The sequence below is a fragment of the Aethalodelphis obliquidens genome, unplaced genomic scaffold (assembly GCF_003676395.1).
Source record: "Aethalodelphis obliquidens isolate GAN/ISIS:26980383/991018 unplaced genomic scaffold, ASM367639v1 scaffold16, whole genome shotgun sequence".
Taxonomy (NCBI): Eukaryota; Metazoa; Chordata; class Mammalia; order Artiodactyla; family Delphinidae; genus Aethalodelphis; species Aethalodelphis obliquidens.
The window spans coordinates 31,511,602-31,529,212 of record NW_020837960.1 but is presented as its reverse complement, the minus strand read 5'-3'; the positions used below and the strand labels follow the sequence as shown (position 1 = coordinate 31,529,212).

The following is a 17,611-nucleotide window of genomic DNA, read 5'->3' as shown; positions in this document are numbered from 1 at the left end:
TGGTTTGCAGGGTAGAAATAGACGCAGACGTAGAGGACAAACATATGGACACCAAGGGGGTAGGGGGAGTGTGGGATGAACTGGGAGATTGGGATTGACATCTATACACAAATATATATAAAACAGGTAACTAATGAGAACCTGCTGTATAAAAAGTAAATAAATAAAATTAAATTTAAAAAACAGTTAGAGATGGCAGAGAATTGGAAGAAAGGGATGTCACAGAAATGGGGAAGGGGAATGTGCTGTAAAATGGGAAGTAACTGCCACGTCTGGTCCCCGGCCCAGCGTATAAGGACCCTGGAGGGCAGCACTGTCCCAACGACAAGCAAAAAGCTGAACAAACTGAAACCAGCAGCTCTTCTTGGACCCAGCAGAGAAGTGAGGTCACAGAGCAAATCGCTGGGCCCCAAAACTGGAGAGGCAGGCAGGCAGATCCAGAGAGCCACAATTCACAGGAGGCTCCAGGGGAGACGAGTACCGAGGTAGGAAAACAAACTACGATCGACAAATTGTCTGAGAGCTAAAAATTCCAGGGGGAATCCCTACACTTTTATGAGTTTTCCCTCCAGGAGCCCCACCAGGTTCTCACAGTGAAGATGGAGAACAATCCCCCCATCTTCCAGCAGAGGAAGGAAAAAGTAGCCATTATGAACTACAGCAGCACGTTCTGCTCTTCTCAATAAGGCCTGCCCTCCAGAGAGACTCTCTCACCAGAGAGAACATCCACCTCACGCCCCCCAGCCTTCCCATCTCATCAAAGCGGAGGGGACTGGAAAGCACTTGTGAAAGTCGCAGCTGAGACGCAGGGCCCCTAACAGACTGAGACGTAACCAGAGGCCTGCAGGTCACATCTCCTCCGTCCACACATCAGCACCACATCAGCAGGGCTCCCGTAAAACAACAGGGGACACGACCCAGGCCTGCAGGTCCCAGACCTTAGTTAAGCAGAAGCCTCCCGAGAAACCCAAACAGGGGAGACAAAGAGAGCACAGCAAAGGAGAGCTACCTCCAGCCCCAGGGTTAATGGAAAAGCAAGCAGAGCCCGGCTCCTGGCCAGAAAAACATCTAACCTCACACCCAAGCCCTCATTATCTCAGTTCCTTTCACCCAGTATACCATGTCCAACCTTCAACAAAAAATTTCAAGTCATGCTAAAAGACAAAAAAACACAGTTTGAAGAGAAAGAACAAGCACCAGAACCAGGTTCAGATACGTCAGAGATGTTAGAATTAGCAGGTTGAGAATTTAAAACAACTGTGATTAGCATCCCAAGCACTCTGAAGAAACAAGTAGAAAACATGCAAGAACACATGGGTAAGGTAAGCAGAGATGGGAACGCTACAAACGAATCAAAAGGAAGCGCGAGAAATCAGAGCCCTGCCAAAGAGACAAAGAACGCCCTCGACAACTCATCAGTAGACTGGGTACGGCCGAGGAAAGATCAGTGAGCTCGAAGAGGCGTCAACAGAAACTTCAAAACTGGTATGCAAAGACAAAAAAGAAAAACAGAAACAGAAGAGGATACCCAAAGAACTGTAGGACAATCACAAAAGGTGCAATGCACACATGATGGGAAAATCAGAAGAAGAAAGAGAGAAAGGAATTGAAGGAATATTTGAAGTAATAATGACTGAGAACCTTCCACACTGAAGACAAACACAAAACCACAAATCCAGGAAGGTCAGAACACCAAGTAGGAAAAAACAAAACACAACACTTAGGCAGATCATATTTAAGCTGCAAAAAGTCAAAGACAAAGAGAAAATCTTCAAAGAAGCCAAAGGGGAAAAACGTCACCTCACCTAAAAAGCAACGGTAAGAATTACATCAGACTTCTCTCCAGAAACCACGCAAGAGGAGTATGGAGTGAAATGCTTACAGTTCTGAAATAAAAACCCACAAACCTAGAATTCTGTGCCCAACAAAATTATCCTTCAAAAGTGGAGAAATAAAAGCTTTCTTGGACGAACAAAAATTGAGGAAATTTCTCACTAGTAGACCAGGCTTATAAGAAATGTTAAAAGAAGTTCTTCAGGAAGAAGAAAAATAATGTAAGTCAGAAACCTGGAGCCACGTAAATAAAGGAAGAGGATTAGAAGAAATAAATGAAGATATTAAAAAACTTTCTATTTCTTCTGTTTCATATTTGTTCAAAATAGTAGTAGCAATGATGTATTAGGTGATTATAGCTTAAGGATAAGTGACATAATGACAGCAATGTTAGGAAGGACTAGAAAGAGACCTAGGTGCCTGCACTAACCAACAAGCAGGAAGTACTACTGGGAAGGAGACTCACACTACTTGTAAATGGATATGTAAACTTCAGGGCAACGACTTCAAACAGTGAAAAAAGGAGAAAAGCTGGAATCATATAACATACTCAGTTAAAACCATAAAAGGCAGAAAAAGAGTGGAAGACAAAAAAAAGAAAGAAAAAAAGATGATACAGGCAACAGATAGAAAACAGTAACAAACATGGTAGGTTTTAACCCAATAATATCACTAATCACTTTAAACATCAATAGTCTAAATGTAACAAGTAAAATGCAGAGAATGGATTAAAAAACAAGACCCACTGTATGTTGGCTATAAGAAACTCACTTTATAGAAAAGAAACACAGTAAAGCTACAACAACACAGCCTATGCATAACCTAAAACATGTACTGACTTGCCCACGACACCTACATACGATAATCAGGCGAAGCTCAAGGAGACAAGTTAGCTTGGAGAAAATCATTTAGGTACAGAATACAGGCTTGTATAATACTCTACATACAACTTCCACTCTGTATAAACTAAATGAAACTGTTATCAATGGTGAAAAGCAAATGGTATTCATTTGAAATGACTGAGAACAAATGCATCAAAAAATAATATAGGGCTTCCCTGGTGGCGCAGTGGTTGAGAATCCACCTGCCGATGCAGGGGACGCGGGTTCGTGCCCCGGTCCAGGAAGATCCCACGTGCCGCGGAGCGGCTGGGCCGTGAGCCACGGCCACTGAACCTGCGCGTCCGGAGCCTGTGCTCTGCGATGGGAGAGGCCACAACAGTGAGAGGCCCGCGTACCGCAAAAAAAAAAAAAAGTAATATAAACTCCCTGTTTTTAAAAAAGCTCTCAAATAACATCCCCTGGCTTACCAGTCCCACCATCTAGAGATAACCACTTCTTGTGTATCATCGTTTTATCTGTGTAAGAAGGCTCACGTGTGTGTGTATACACATCTACATGTACAGAAATACACACAGATATATATACATAGACACACATACAGAATCATACAATTCTTATCCTGCAATTTCCTTTTAACACACGTTTTTAACAAAAATATGTTTTCCTGTATTTTTAACAAAAATGTACTTTTAAATACTGTCCGCTTCGGCACATAAAGCTCTGGTCCACAACAAGCACCTGCCGTAACTTCTCCAAAGCGTCCACTCCCTGGTGTGTGTGGCCAGTGAGAGTCCGCACCTTGTAAGCGAGTGTCCCGTCCCTGACACTGTCTGTAACGGCCCACACACGGTGATAAGAGGAGCTGGACTTCTGATCATGTTTGTATCAATTTTAACTTCTCTACAGAAAATGCACCCAGAGCTGTGCAGTCAGCTGCTGTTAGTTGCTGCCAGTTCACCTCCGCGACAAACAGCCCACAAACACCCTGCCAGACAGGTGCAGACCTCTCTGTGGGATCCATCCAGAAACGACGACGCTGCATAGAGCATGAGATCTCAGATTTTTAAACAGGTGTTGCCAAGTCATCCTGCCAACCCCGCAAGCTGTGAGAGTGTGCACGCCTGCCCTCCAGGCATGGAGGCCTGGGCCCTGGCACCTCAGGCTCCCTGCCTCTCCCTCTGGCTCTGTGGGTCGCTCAGGCTCCCTGCCTCTCCCTCTGGCTCTGTGGGCCGCTCAGGCTCCCTGCCTCTCCCTCTGGCTCTGTGGCCGCACCTTCTTTTCCTCTCTGCCAGTGTGGTTTTGCTCCTCCACCACTTCTGAAATACTTAACCATTTACTTACTGGTGTATCACTCTCAGATAACATCTACTGATCCTGGAACAACACGACGCCACATGCTCCTTCACCCTCCTCAATTCTTCTGTTACACAGAGATGGAGATGCAGCTACACTGATGACCTTGTTAGTTTACCAGGTGTCAGGAGGGGAACAGAGCTAAAGGCCTCTGCTTTGCCACCCTTTCCTGGGTGTCCCCCAAGACTGCACTCAGCACAGGCGCAGCCCCATCGGTAGCTAGAAAGACGAGGAGAGGAGCTCAGAAATGCTGAAGACGGGCCTGGCACGGGGAACGGACACAGTCCAGAAGGCAGAGATTCGTTACTTTGGCAAGAAAGGACTCCTTATGGCAAGTATGTCCATATTCCCTAAATTTAATCTACAAAATGACAGCTTACCCACTGTCATTTGTGTGATGCTGCGGATGACAAGTGCTCACGAGGACCCTGGGCTCAGCCTTTTATATATATCTCGCCTAACAGCAGAAACAGCCCTACAAGGTCACACTTCTACCCCCATGTCACCAGTACGGAAATAGGTTTACACAAAGACAAGTCATCTCCCTGAGGTTACGACAGGACTGAGCACGAGGGCTGAGGCTTCTTTTTAACTGGATGACAGCAGTCCGGGAGTAAATGACACCAAGAAGAGGCCTGCAGGCCTGCTTTCTTTGGGCCCAGGCACCGAGGTCCCTCCCACAGTGTGTTACCAGTGGAAGTACTAAAGGAAGCGCTACACCTGGATGTTCGTCCTCAGTCACGTTTCCCAGTGGTCGGGAGTCAGAGCCCTGAGTTCCCTGCTAAAGCTGCACCCCGCGAACAAAAAAGTGCTGCCAGTTCAGAGAAGAAACCAGCAGGGCAAATGAGCGGCGGTGAGAAGGCGGGGAGCAGGGCTGAGGGCCCGTGTACTGAAGAAGGAACTTCAGGGAGCAGGAAGTAAGTACCGTCAGGAACCGCAGAGGTCGGGGTGTTGAGGGCTAAGGCAAGGGACCAAACTGCGCGCGGCAGGGGGCTGGTAACTCGGAGGGACCACCTGATCGACTGTCAGGGCCACAAGTCAGACGACAGAGACCAGAGAGAGGAGGCATCCGGTCTAGACTGCCGGGGGAGGTTTGACAAGAAAAAACGAGGACTTCAATCTCTGCAAGGGTCATGGGAGGGGCGACTGTCAGCACCTCTGCAGGCAAAGGGGAAGAAGTTAATCAAAAGGAAGAGATTGACGATACATAATGAAGTTAGAATAACTGCTGAAGCAACACCTCTAACGGTGTGAGATGACGTTATCTTAGACTTGCGCAGTGCTTCACAATTTGCCAAGCACTTTCACATCAGAAGCCTCCCATGTTCCTTACATAATCCTGGGAGACAGGTGAGGCTAGAATTATTACTCAGTTTTGCTGGAGGAAACTGAGACCGGGAGAGGCTGGTGACAGCCCAAGGCGGTCTCGGAGAAAAAGCCCTGGGCTGGAAGTTAAAACCTTGGCTCTGTCTCTTTCTGTGCTTTGAGAGCAAGTTTTTTTTCTTCTGGTTTTTGGGGGCCTCAACTTCCTCACCAGGAAAATGAACTATTGGGTTTGCCAAAAAGTTCGTTCAGGTTTTTCCATAAGATGTTACGGAAAAACCCACATGAACATTTTGGCCAACCCAATACAGTATGTCCCAGGCTCCGCTGATGACCAGACAAATGCACGCAAAGAAGCTGGCGCTGTGCCTGGAGAAGAGCAGGCACTCCGTCCATCACAGCGACACTCTGGCAGGAAGCCTGACTTAATGCTGTGAATTAATCACCTACTATGTGCCTGATGACACTCGGTGTGGAAAGAGTAAGGCCCCAAAACCATGAAGAGCACCTAATATAAGTGACAAGGGATGTTAGTGCAGAGGGGATGAAGACGAGGCGGTGGTCAGTTCTGTTGGTGGGGGAGGGCATGAGGTCAGGAAGTAGCACGGGGGCGGGGGGTCAGGGAGAAGCACAGGGGGAGGGTCAGGGAGAAGTGGGGCGCATGGGAGGGAAGGAGGGAAGGGCACGGGGGAAGGAGAACCAGGGGAGGGAGCGGCTGCACAGAGCACCACAGGCTCAACCACAAAGACCACCCGCCTCACTCAGCGGCCTCACACCACAAGGAAGAGACCCCCCAGGCCGGTGCCCCACCAGGCTCTCCATGACCCTCCCAAACAAGAGGCTATTCCCTCCTGAAGAGCAGCCGGAAGGGAGAGGCCCAGAGAGGCTGTGAGGGATTCAGGAAGCTCCAAGGTACTTCCAGCAGCTACACCCCTGCCGAGGCGCCCTGACTGCCTTTGTGCACTCAGCTTACATCCGCAACCCACAGGATGTTCAGCGTCACAGGTCACTGAGGCCCTCCGGGATGCCGGGCTCAGGAGGCAGCACCCCCCCCCCGCCCCCGCCGTGCCCCCGGGGCCACCATGCCGCTCCCCCCGCCCTTGCCATGCCACCTGCTCACAGCATAATCCCCGTGAGAAGAGAAACCACTGCGAAAAAAATGTCCTCCGTCATCTAGAGACCCCCCCCAAACAAGAGAAAAGCACAACAGGTGACACACAAAACCTCACAGCACGTCAGAGCCACAGCCCAACCTAAACACAGTAAAACTTAAGTGTATTCGGAGGATTTGGTTTCATCACCCAACCTCTTTCCTAGTTTTGCAAGAAGTTTACTGCTATGCGTTGTAAAGGTGTTCCCCTGACTCGAATGCAGAAATAAGAGATCTCTAGATCCTCAGGACAAACGGGAAGCAGCTTACCGTTCCTCCACCACGGCTGGTGAGTGAAGCTCAGTAGATTCTCTGCTCTTTTTTCTGGTTAAAAATATGCTACATGTGGGTTTACAAATTCTCAGTTTTCAGAGAACATATTACAATCAACATGGTAAATGGTATAAATTAGGTCTTTCTTATTAAAAACAATAGAATTTAGCAATATCTCAAAATCCTCATCAGGAACACTGTCATTAAAATAAGTACAGAAATACTAGTCAGTAAGAGACTTTCCACTGAAGAATTCATTTGTTGTAATTTAAGTTTTTTTAAAAAATCAATGGGGGCTTCCCTGGTGGCGCAGTGGTTGAGAATCTGCCTGCTAATGCAGGGGACACGGGTTCAAGCCCTGGTCTGGGAAGATCCCACGTGCTGCGGAGCAACTAGGCCCGTGAGCCACAACTACTGAGCCTGTGAGTCTGGAGCCTGTGCTCCATGAGAGGCCGCGACAGTGAGAGGCCCACGCACCGCGATGAAGAGTGGCCCCCGCTTGCCACAACTAGAGAAAGCCCTCGCACAGAAACAAAGACCCAACACAGCCAAAAATAAATAAATTAATTTTAAAAAATTTTTTAAATAAAATTAAATTAAAAAATCAATGTATCAGTGTCTCTCTGAAGCACACTCTATGAGTCAGACTTATATGTCAACTTCTGATGCACCTGGGATGAAGGTAAAGAAAGAACTTGGACTTTACTTCCAAAAACCTTGGCACTGAACGTAGTGAAAATACAAAACAGTTCAGTACCGTCAGTGAATCCAGGTTGAAACTGCGGGTACCACAGGCTTCAGTCCCACCCTATTCTATTCAGTAAGTTAAGGCAGGTGTGGGAATCTGTACAGCAGACAAGTGCTTACAGAGGGTCCCTGCAGGACAAACACGACAGATAACAGACACTTAGAGGCGCAGACATACATGTGTGACGGCACCGTCAGAGCTATTTTCAACCTCACCAAAGGAAAATGAACCACACAGAATGTTTCTGGCATCAGGAATGATGTTTTCGGCAGGATCACAGTGTGACAGCTGGATGACACCGTGAAACTTGTAATCTTGAAGCCACCGGGAGAATGACTGTTTTCTCCAGCTAAATAAAGGTAAGGTAGCAATTAAAGAACCGAAAGGTAGTAGGAACCTGTTTCCCTTTCAGGTAACCACACACTGAAAATATCTTTTTCGTCTCTGTTTCATAAAGAACTGGCCATCGTCCGTTTGGTCCTATCTTGACTTCTGACTCTAGAGGCAAGAAAACAGCTCCAGCCAAATTGCCTGGTAAGGAGGGAGCTCTTTTCCTTAATGGTGGAGATCAGATACACAGTTCACTGGAAACTGCTCTTTTTTTCCCCAAATTTATTTATTTTACTTAGTTTTGGCTGTGTTGAGTCTTCGTTGCTGCGCACGGGCTTTCTCTAGTTGCAGAGAGTGAGGGCTACTCAGAAGCGGTGGCCTCTCTTGCTGTGGAGCACAGGCTCTAAGCGCGCATAGTTGTGGCACGCGGGCTCAGTACTTGTGGCTCGCGGGCTCTAGAGCGCAGGCTCAGTAGTTGTGGCACACGTGCTTAGATGCTCCACAGCATGTGGGATCTTCCCGGACCAGGGCTCGAACCTGTGTCCCCTGCATTGGCAGGCGGATTCTTAACCACTGCGCCACCAGGGAAGCCCTGGAAACTGCTCTTAACACAGATCACAGTACAATTTTATCCTCACCCTAGAGAGGTAGGAAAGGGAACCTTAGGGGAAAGGATGACCACAGTCACGCTGACATGGCACCAGGTGACAAGAACTCATCATAGAGGCTGGAGCCAAATCCCAGGAGAGCAGCGAGACCTCTATTATGACAGCCTCTCACTCAGCTTCTTCAGTTCCATCAATACGTAAAATCAAACAGCCACACGTGAAACACAGAGAGCATAACCAACACAACTGGGGGGGGAGGGGCACGAGATCCACGTTACAGGAAGACAGGAACCAGGGAAATGACCCCACGTGAAGGCAACCAGATCAGCCCACGAGCTTGGAAATCCTGTAGGACCAACGACCTGGTCTCTTTAGCGAGTGGCAACGTGAACAAGGTCGGCTGGGGCATGACGTGTGGGGACCAGCTCTGGAGCAAGAGACTCAGACAGAAAGCCCAGCAAGCCAACTGGGAAGAAACAGACTGGAGAGCATCAAGGAAACAGGGGTGTAGTCAGGGTACGAGATGACGCCCATGAACTGCTGCAAACTTTACTGGGTTCTGGTGGTTCTGGAGTCATATAAGAAAACAGCCACGTACTGAGAGACGGAAAGAATACACAAGAGTGACATGACACAAGGGCTAGGATTCAGCTTAAAATACTTTAGTAACAAGAAGGAAGGGAGAAATAAGAGACCAGTGAAGCTAACATGGCAAAACCCTGATAATTACTTCATCTGGGAGATGAGTATGTGGGGGTTACTTACATTATTCTCCCTATTTCTGTTTATTTTGGAAGTTTGCATTATAAAGGCTTCCTTAAAAATTGAAAGCAACGAGCTCAGTATACATATACTAACAAATAAACTGCACAATTTCACGTATCAAGCAGCTGTATTATCTTGAAACACCACACCATCCTTCTATGGAAGTCCAATGTTTCATGAATAGTTTAAAACACAAAACATTCCTATATCATTATGTGAACGCTCCCGACATTTCAGAATATACCTTGGCAAGGAATAAACTCTACTGAATCCCACATCCCAATGACATCATTCTATAAAACAGCACCAAAATAAGTGAAATGTGATTCACTGAAACTCATCCTTGGCAGAAAATAAATAAAGCCCTCGAGCATTAAAGACAAAAATCAAACACTGGAAGGATGCAGTGAACACTGTAAGAATGACTGTTCCTGAGGGCAGGGGTGGGAGGAGGCTGTGCGCAGCATTCTAAATACCTCAACGGACGCTTCATGTTGTTTTCAGTTTTGTCCCAACCACATGCATGTATTAACTCTTCAAAAATAAAAATTTTAAATAAAATCATTGCACATACGCTTTTCGTAAAGAATTACTTTCACTCTTCCATGAAGAATTTAAAACTTGAAAAAGAAACAAAATTAAGGTATTTTTGCTCTCGAAGATTCCCCATTAGCTGCTTCTGCCACTGTTTCCCAGGACTCACCTCTCACAGTTTGAAAACACAATTTCCTATCTTTCTAACAGGTTCTTTCTTCTCTTATGCGAACATTAAAAAATGTGAAATAAATCTTAAGTGTTTAACATGTCGGCCAAAAAAAGTCCCTGGGTAACTTGAAAAAAAGCTCAAGTCAAGGAAAGCCCCTTCTGCTTTTCATTTCACGTCAAACCACACATTTTAGGCTTTACTTGCAAGTAGAGGCATTTAACAAGGATTTAGAAATCTTCACTTTGTTCTACCCTTCCAACCTCAAACCCAAACTATTACATTTTCCCTTTCTTTTCTCCTCCACTATCTGCGCCTCTCAGTCTACTCGAGTCAATCAAGATGACTGACACTGCAACCCAAAACTCCATCCTCTGCCTTTTAAGCTTCTCAAAATAGAGGTTTTAAACCCCCCAATTCTTACAATCCCACCTAAAGCATTTCTGCATCCCTTTTCCTGGTTTTTACTGAGTTAACAGCCAAATAAGTGAACTGAAGTCCCCTGTGGCTGTCAGGTGGGTTACATTGTGTTCCCGGAAGAGTGGTGATTTCTACTCTAAGAACCAGCCAGCCTGGGGAAACCTCTCAACAAAGGAGCATCATGAAGACCTCCAGAGGTCATGCTGCCTTCAACAAACCTGACAGACGAAAAATGCCATCCACAAAAATATGTTCACCAAAACAGTGATCACTGGGTTGCTTTTACTACGGATCTCCAGCCACTGGTGTAGACACAGGCTCCAACAACGGCTGTCAGCCAGCACGTTTCCTGGGCCCAGAGCGTGTTCCCCACTGCACTTCAAACAGAGGAGACACGACAAACGTTGCTCTGCGCTTCCGGGCGTGGCTGACAGTGAGGTCCAGAGGACACTGTGAGCGCCCGGCCGTGCGGCACTTGGGCTATAAGCACAGGCCGGGGGGCTTCAGGGACTCCAGGCACAATGTCACATGTAGGGCAGGGCAGGAAGCCGCAGTCTCTGACACAGAAAGGGACCAGGCAGGGGACAGGGTTCAGTTTGGCCGAGGTAACCTGAGGAGGACGAGGGTGGTGAGGGAGAACCAGAGGGCATGTGTGTATCTTTCGTTAGAGCCACGCGGGCCTTGAGCGACGCTCCAGCTTCATTTTAAAGGCGGTAGTGGGCCTGTGACCTTGAAGACGGAAGGGACCCCTGTGTGCTGTCCTGCCGGCCACAGGCAGGCTCCCCTGCCCTGGACACGGCCACCAGGATGCACAGGCAAGGTGGACCCCTGTCCAGTGCTGTCTCTCTCACCAAAAGCTCTCTGATGAGTATTCTGTTACTCATTTAATATAGTCATTACATTTCAGATGAGTGTTTTCTCAGAGAAGCTTTAAGGCAGAACCGAACCTCCTTCAAAAGATCTGAGAGGACAATTACAAAGCATCTCTCAGAGGGGACCATTCTCTAGAAGAAGGTTTACAGATGGCCAATTCCACATAATAATGTTATTTTAGTACTAAAAATACAAGCTGGCTGAGGATAAGTCACTTTCCCAGACTGTGTGTAGCACGTGTCACAGGGAAGCCAGGGCTGTCCGGGGCCTCAGCCCTCGGGAGCTCCTGGCCACAGGGCCACGCTGTCCCCGATCCTCCCATCTAGACAAGAAGACCCCATCTCTGTGGTGGGTGCAGAGGAGTCAGAATTCCCACCCTTTGGGGGCTCTGGGATCTCTAAGTACCGAGTCCAGAGTCAGGCAGCAACCTAAAGACTTTCCAGTGGTGCATTTTTGGTATAAATGGAGGACTCACTCCCCTTTATTCAATAGCTTCTGTTTAAGATCACTGTCAAACTTCTCAGGGATCGCACACCCTGATTAATGCATACGTATACTTCATAATTGATTCTATCTTTCCAAGTATTCAAATATCCACATGTAATTTCCACAGAACCACCACTTGGGTATGCTATACTTACAGAGCACAGTGAAATGACAAAAATATCGCTTTTAAATTTAAGGCTAAGGTATTAAAAAATAAGGGATGGGAGGGACTTCCCTGGTGGTCCAGTGGTTAGGACTCGGAGCTTCCACTGAAGGGGACGTGGGTTTGATCCCTGGTCGGAGAACTAAGATCCTGAATGCCATGCAGCACGGTCAAAAATAATAATAATAGGGCTTCCCTGGTGGCGCAGTGGTTGAGAGTTCGCCTGCCGATGCAGGGGACGCGGGTTCGTGCCCTGGTCCAGGAAGATCCCACATGCCGTGGAGCGGCTGGGCCCGTGAGCCATGGCTGCTGAGCCTGCGCGTCCGGAGCCTGTGCTCCGCAACGGGAGAGGCCACAGCGGTGAGAGGCCTGCGTACCACAAAATATAATAATAGTAATGATAAGGGGTGGGGGACATGATGCAGAGGAACACCACATAAAAATCACAGTGGCAAAAATCAGAAAGAAACAAGGACATCTAATTTACATTACTTTCCAATGTCAAAAATACAACGAAAAACTTTACATAAATACGGAACATAGTAATAAAAAATTTAACATTCCTGTATGCTATGCCTTTGAAAGGATTTTAAGAGAGAAATGCTATTTTTTAATACAACTGTAAGAACAGGATATGAAGTCTTGCAGCCATAAAACACAACTGTGAAGTAATGTCTTATTGCTAGCGTATCTTATGTTAAGCTATGATATATTCTAAGCACTCACTGTTCATCAGGATCAAATTATTATAGATTCTGAACTACAGTTTACGTGCTTTCCTAGAGAAGGTGACTGATGCTGAACCTGGGACACATGTATAAGAAACACCAGCTGACAAAGCATCATTACCTACAGGTTAGGAGACGCCTATGCTCTGTAAGTAACACTGCTTTGGGGAACAGATACGTAAGGAGAGGTCACAGAGGGGAAAAGATGGGAACTCAGTGGGTCAGCTCTGGGACACACTGACCGATCTCAGGCCACCTCCTGCTGCTGGGGCAGAAAGAACAGGAAAAGCTACGGGTTTCTGCTTCTATGACAAATGCCAAAAGAAACCATTAGAAGAAGCGGCGCCTAATTTTAGTGAGGTGCTTACTACCCTTTGCTTGGTGCTTGAATATAACGCATGGTAACCAAAAGACTTTGAAGTTTAATACCTACTGAGTAAGTATATTATCATGATATATGCCAGCACGATTTAGTAAAGAAAGCGGCTCAAAATTTTTATTCTCTTCCAGGACCTGAGTCAATCTTAACTGCATATCTAAAAAATGAACCATAAGAGAAAAATGTTAAGGATTTGTTAAAGGCTAAGATTCTGAGATTGTTAAAAAATATATTCCTCTTGCAGATGTAAAGTTGCTTGGGACATAAACATTTTTGTGTTCACTCCAAACAGGCCTCCATATTTTGTGGGTTTACAAGCAAACATAAAAATGACAGAAATAGGGTATATTTAGGGGAAAAAGCATAGCTCCTAGTTTGCCACGGTTTAATAGACACAGAGGAATACAGAAGCCAGAGGAGTCCCTCTATCAACGTAAGTTTCCCAAATCCTCATTTCATTTATATCCTCCCAGATGTGCCAATAACATGCTGACGTGTTCCAATATAAATGAGAAAACATAAGAAAACCACTGTGCCACGCCAAGTACTACCGTATTCCTCTGCTGGTTCAACAAATACGTGCCGAGCACCCACCCTGGGCCCGAAGCGGGACACGACGAGGGTTCTAGCAAAGTCCCAGCCCCTCCAGCTCAGAGCCTAGAGGCCTGGACAGCACCCACAGGAAGAGGCGGAGGGGCTGGATTCCAGCCACGCGGGAGATACTCACAAGGTGTAAAAAGGAATGACAGAAGCCACAGCGGACAGGCTATGGGGGAAGGACCACTACAGGTCTGGGGGAGGGGCTTCCCAACCCAGAGAAGTGACCTGAGGACGGATGCTGGCCACTCCGGCACAGGGCCTGAGCTTGAGGGGACGCAGGTTTGTGACGTGGGCACCAAGTGAAGGGACAGTTGCCCAGTTAGCAGGCAAAACGCTCAATACATATTTCTTTCTTCCTTCTCACATATGAGTATTTCTCAAAAAACGTACCTCTCTGCACGAATCACACCACTGTAGTAGGGGGGATCCCAGGGCATTAATTCCTGCAAAGGAAAAACTCACCATTATGAAAGCTGTTGACTATTTCACAATTTTAATCAATAATTTAGCCAACTTACAAAATGTATACCTGTTATGATGCCAGAAAAAGGTTTATAAAAAGCCTAAAAATTCATGACTTGGCAGGAAATACGTGCCTTTTTATTTTGACTTCCCTGCAATCAGTGAGTTGAGAGATATAAATAAAGCATAATTGCAGAATTTGGGGAAAAGCTAAACAAATGTCATTCTAAAATGTAAACTAATGGGAAGTCAAAATTGATAGATTAAATGAGCCACGCTGAAATTTTCCCCAAAATGTAACCCGTGGATTAATCCATAAAACATACTGCAGGTAAGATTAGGGAACTAAAGGTGAGACTAGAGTTCTTTCTAAATCTAAGCAAGAAGCTTAGGGTGGATCCCAGAAATGAAAGCAACAATTTAGAACGTAACTAAGGCAGAATTAACTCTAATCTTGGCAAAGAAAATATGTCATAAAGAAACACTAGAACAACCATTTTTGACCCCTGGTACACAGTCCACAGCACGGGGACTCGCAGGGCTTCCCTGCCCCCCCACCCCCGCCGGCCTCCTGCTGCTCCTCCACCGCAAGGCAGACCCCTCCCTCCGGCCTCTGCCCAGAGGGCTCTTCCTTGGCTGTCGCCAGCCCCTCACTTCTTCAAGGCTGCTCCAGTGTCATCTTCCTGGGGCGGGGGGTCTTCACTGCCCAGCCCCTGTAAGACAACAGCCTCCATCTACTTTTTCTGCATTGTTTCCCCCACAGTCCCTATCACCACAGGACTAGCACGATGCTGATTTTTTTCATGTGTTTACTATTTCTTTTCTTCCCCTACGACGTAAGCTTCATGAGGGCAGGGATTTTGTTTGCAATTTTCCCGTTGTATCTTGGCCCCTGAATCCTGCCTGGTACACAGTAGTCCCTCAAGAGTTATCTGTTGAATGAACCAACAGCATCTCCCAGACAGTATTGCTAAATGCACTTCAACTGCAAAACAAAACACCTGGCACTGAGAAGCGCTCCGTGAACGAGGCTTCCATCCTTATTACCAAGGTCCTTTAAAGGTTCAGTTTAGACATTATCTCCTCTGCGGACAAGGTATTCTTTCTCATGCGCCATGCTCATACTTTTATCAGGGAAGGGAACCAAGGTAAGACATGGAGGTTTCCTTTCTTTCTGCCCATGAGCTCCTGAAGGGCAGGGACCGCATCCCTGGGAGTCTGGCCCCTGAGTGATCAGTTCCTGGCACTCATGGCCTCCAACAGATGACTGTTTACTAACTGCTACATGCCAGACAGAGCGCAGGCTCTAATGCAACAGAGACAAGACACCATCCCTGTACCAAGAGCTGACAATAGTCCAGGCAGCAGGAAGACAAGCAGCCCGCCAATCAGAGAACAGTGTGTCACGCGTGTGACGCTGTACCACGCCAAACAGCCCACGAAGGGTGTTAAATCACAGGGGAGGGCAGGAGACGTCTGCAGGAGACAGAGCCTGAGCTGGGCTGTGAAGAACGGGAGCACGTAATCCAGGGGTACGGCATTCGCTGGCACATAAGCGTCAGTTACGATGTAAGAATAAAAGAAAGCACAGCATGGCAAATCAACTATACTTCAATAAAAAATAAAGTAAAAGAAGGGAAAGCAAAGCAAAAAGTACGTGAAAAGAGCACACGAGCATCACGCGGCTGTCAGTAGTGAGCGGAGAACGCCGACTGGGCTCCCAGGCAGAAGAGGAGGATGTCCAGGAAAGATGACGAAGGGCTGGGTGGGAAAGCCAAGAAATGGGAAGGTAAATCTAATAATTACCTGAAGATGTTAAACAAAAGAGTGCAAGGCCCAATCAGTGTTTTAGAAAAATCCCTCTGGCAGCCCTGCATTCATTCATTCCCATTCCCAGTAAGTGCACAGGACCTTCTCCACATCCAACGTGGGCCAGGCACCCAGCAAAGCAGTTGGAATGCAGGACAACCTCGAGGGGAGCAGAACAAAAGGCTAGAAAACCAGTCACTGCCGTCTTGGGGAGAAGGAATAATGACCTCAGCCAGGGCTGTGGCAATGGGCACGGACAGGGGACAGAGTTCCCAGGAAGGCAGAAGCTGCAGGCCTCAGTACCTGACACTACAGGCGGGGGCGGGTGTCAACACCTGCAGGGATCACTGACACACAGCTCGTGGCGCTCGAGAGCCTGCCTTTCTACCAAGCGCCCAGGTGCTGCCTTCCAGGGAGCAGTCTGAGAACCCCTGGTCTAGACTTAGTCCAGGGTCTGGCTAGGGGAGCAGGGTGAACGGTGGCACCTTCACCGAAACGGGGGCTTCAGGAGAGAAGAAAGGGCATTTCCCAAACATCCTCAGAACAGCCAACATCAGTAGCTACATAACATGTCCGGGGCTTCCCTGGTGGTACACTGGTTAGGAATCCGCCTGCCAATGCAGGGGACACGGGTTCGAGCCCTGGTCCGGGAAGGTCCCACATGCCGTGGAGCAACTAAGCCCGTGCGCCACAGCTGAGCCTGTGCTCTAGAGCCTGCAAGCCACAACGACTGAGCCCCTGAGCCACAACTACTGAAGCCCACGCGCCTAGAGCCCATGCTCCGCAACAAGAGAAGCCACCGCAATCAGAAGCCCGCACCGCGACGAAGAGTAGCCCCGCTTGCCGCAACTAGAGAAAACCCGTGTGCAGCAACGAAGACCCAGTGCAGCCAAAAACAAACAAACGAACAAAAACGTGTCCAGGGAGCACAATTTTGAGTCATATTAACGAATGAGCTTTTGGCAACACACTTCACCTTTTCTGTCCCATGCTCACCAAGCTAAATTCTGACCCATGATCTAGCTTCCTAAGTGGACCTACCTACGAAGCCAAAGTGGGTGGATGGCTAATCATAGTTACTCTGCTAGATACAGCTCTGACTACCACTTAACAATCTCACATGCTGCTCCAGAAATCAGTGACTACGACAGAATTACTCCATTTCATGCTGGTTGGATCTGGGAAGCTGGTAGAGAGTTTCTAACCCTGCTCAGCAGCCACCAGCAACCAAGAATGACCACCACCAGCAGCTACAGGACAGGGGTCCAGACAGCCCAGCAATCCCGCGGCACCCCGAGCCAGATGAGGACCCGAGCCCTAACACCTGGGATCTCATCCCTCTTCAGGGCACCCTCTGGCCCTAAGGACACTTAGTCTGACTGGAAGAATCATGTAATCATTTGATCTTAAGATTCAGTGTTTTCAGGACGGGTTACACTTTGTCAGTCAACACTGATCTACTTAACTGAGCTCCACAGGTTAGCAAATAAACGTGTCAACTGCAAGGTGAGCACTGATGCTGAAGCTGCCGCCGGCCAGGTCATCCCCCCCCGAGGCCCCAAAGGTGCTTCGCACAGAGACGCCGACTCTCCATAGAACAGAAGCAACCTCTGTGCGAGCAGATATTAGCACAGGCTGTGCTGACAGACAGTGTGCGTGTGTGTGTGTGTGTGTGTGTGTGTGTGAGAGAGAGAGAGAGAGAGAGAGAGGGAGAGAGAGAGAGAGAGAGAGAGAGAGAGAGAGAGAGAGAGAGGGAGAGAGGG

General features: G+C 47.7%; 1 protein-coding gene across 1 annotated transcript in view; it reads right to left on the bottom strand.

Moving 5' to 3' along the window:
* Nucleotides 1–17,611, bottom strand: part of MIPEP (mitochondrial intermediate peptidase) — a 134,606-nt gene that overhangs the window by 93,788 nt on the left and 23,207 nt on the right. Inside the window, exon 10 of the mRNA XM_027116685.1 lies at nt 13,968–14,020. Coding sequence (XP_026972486.1) covers nt 13,968–14,020 — 53 coding nt within the window. The remainder of the gene's footprint in view (nt 1–13,967; nt 14,021–17,611) is intronic.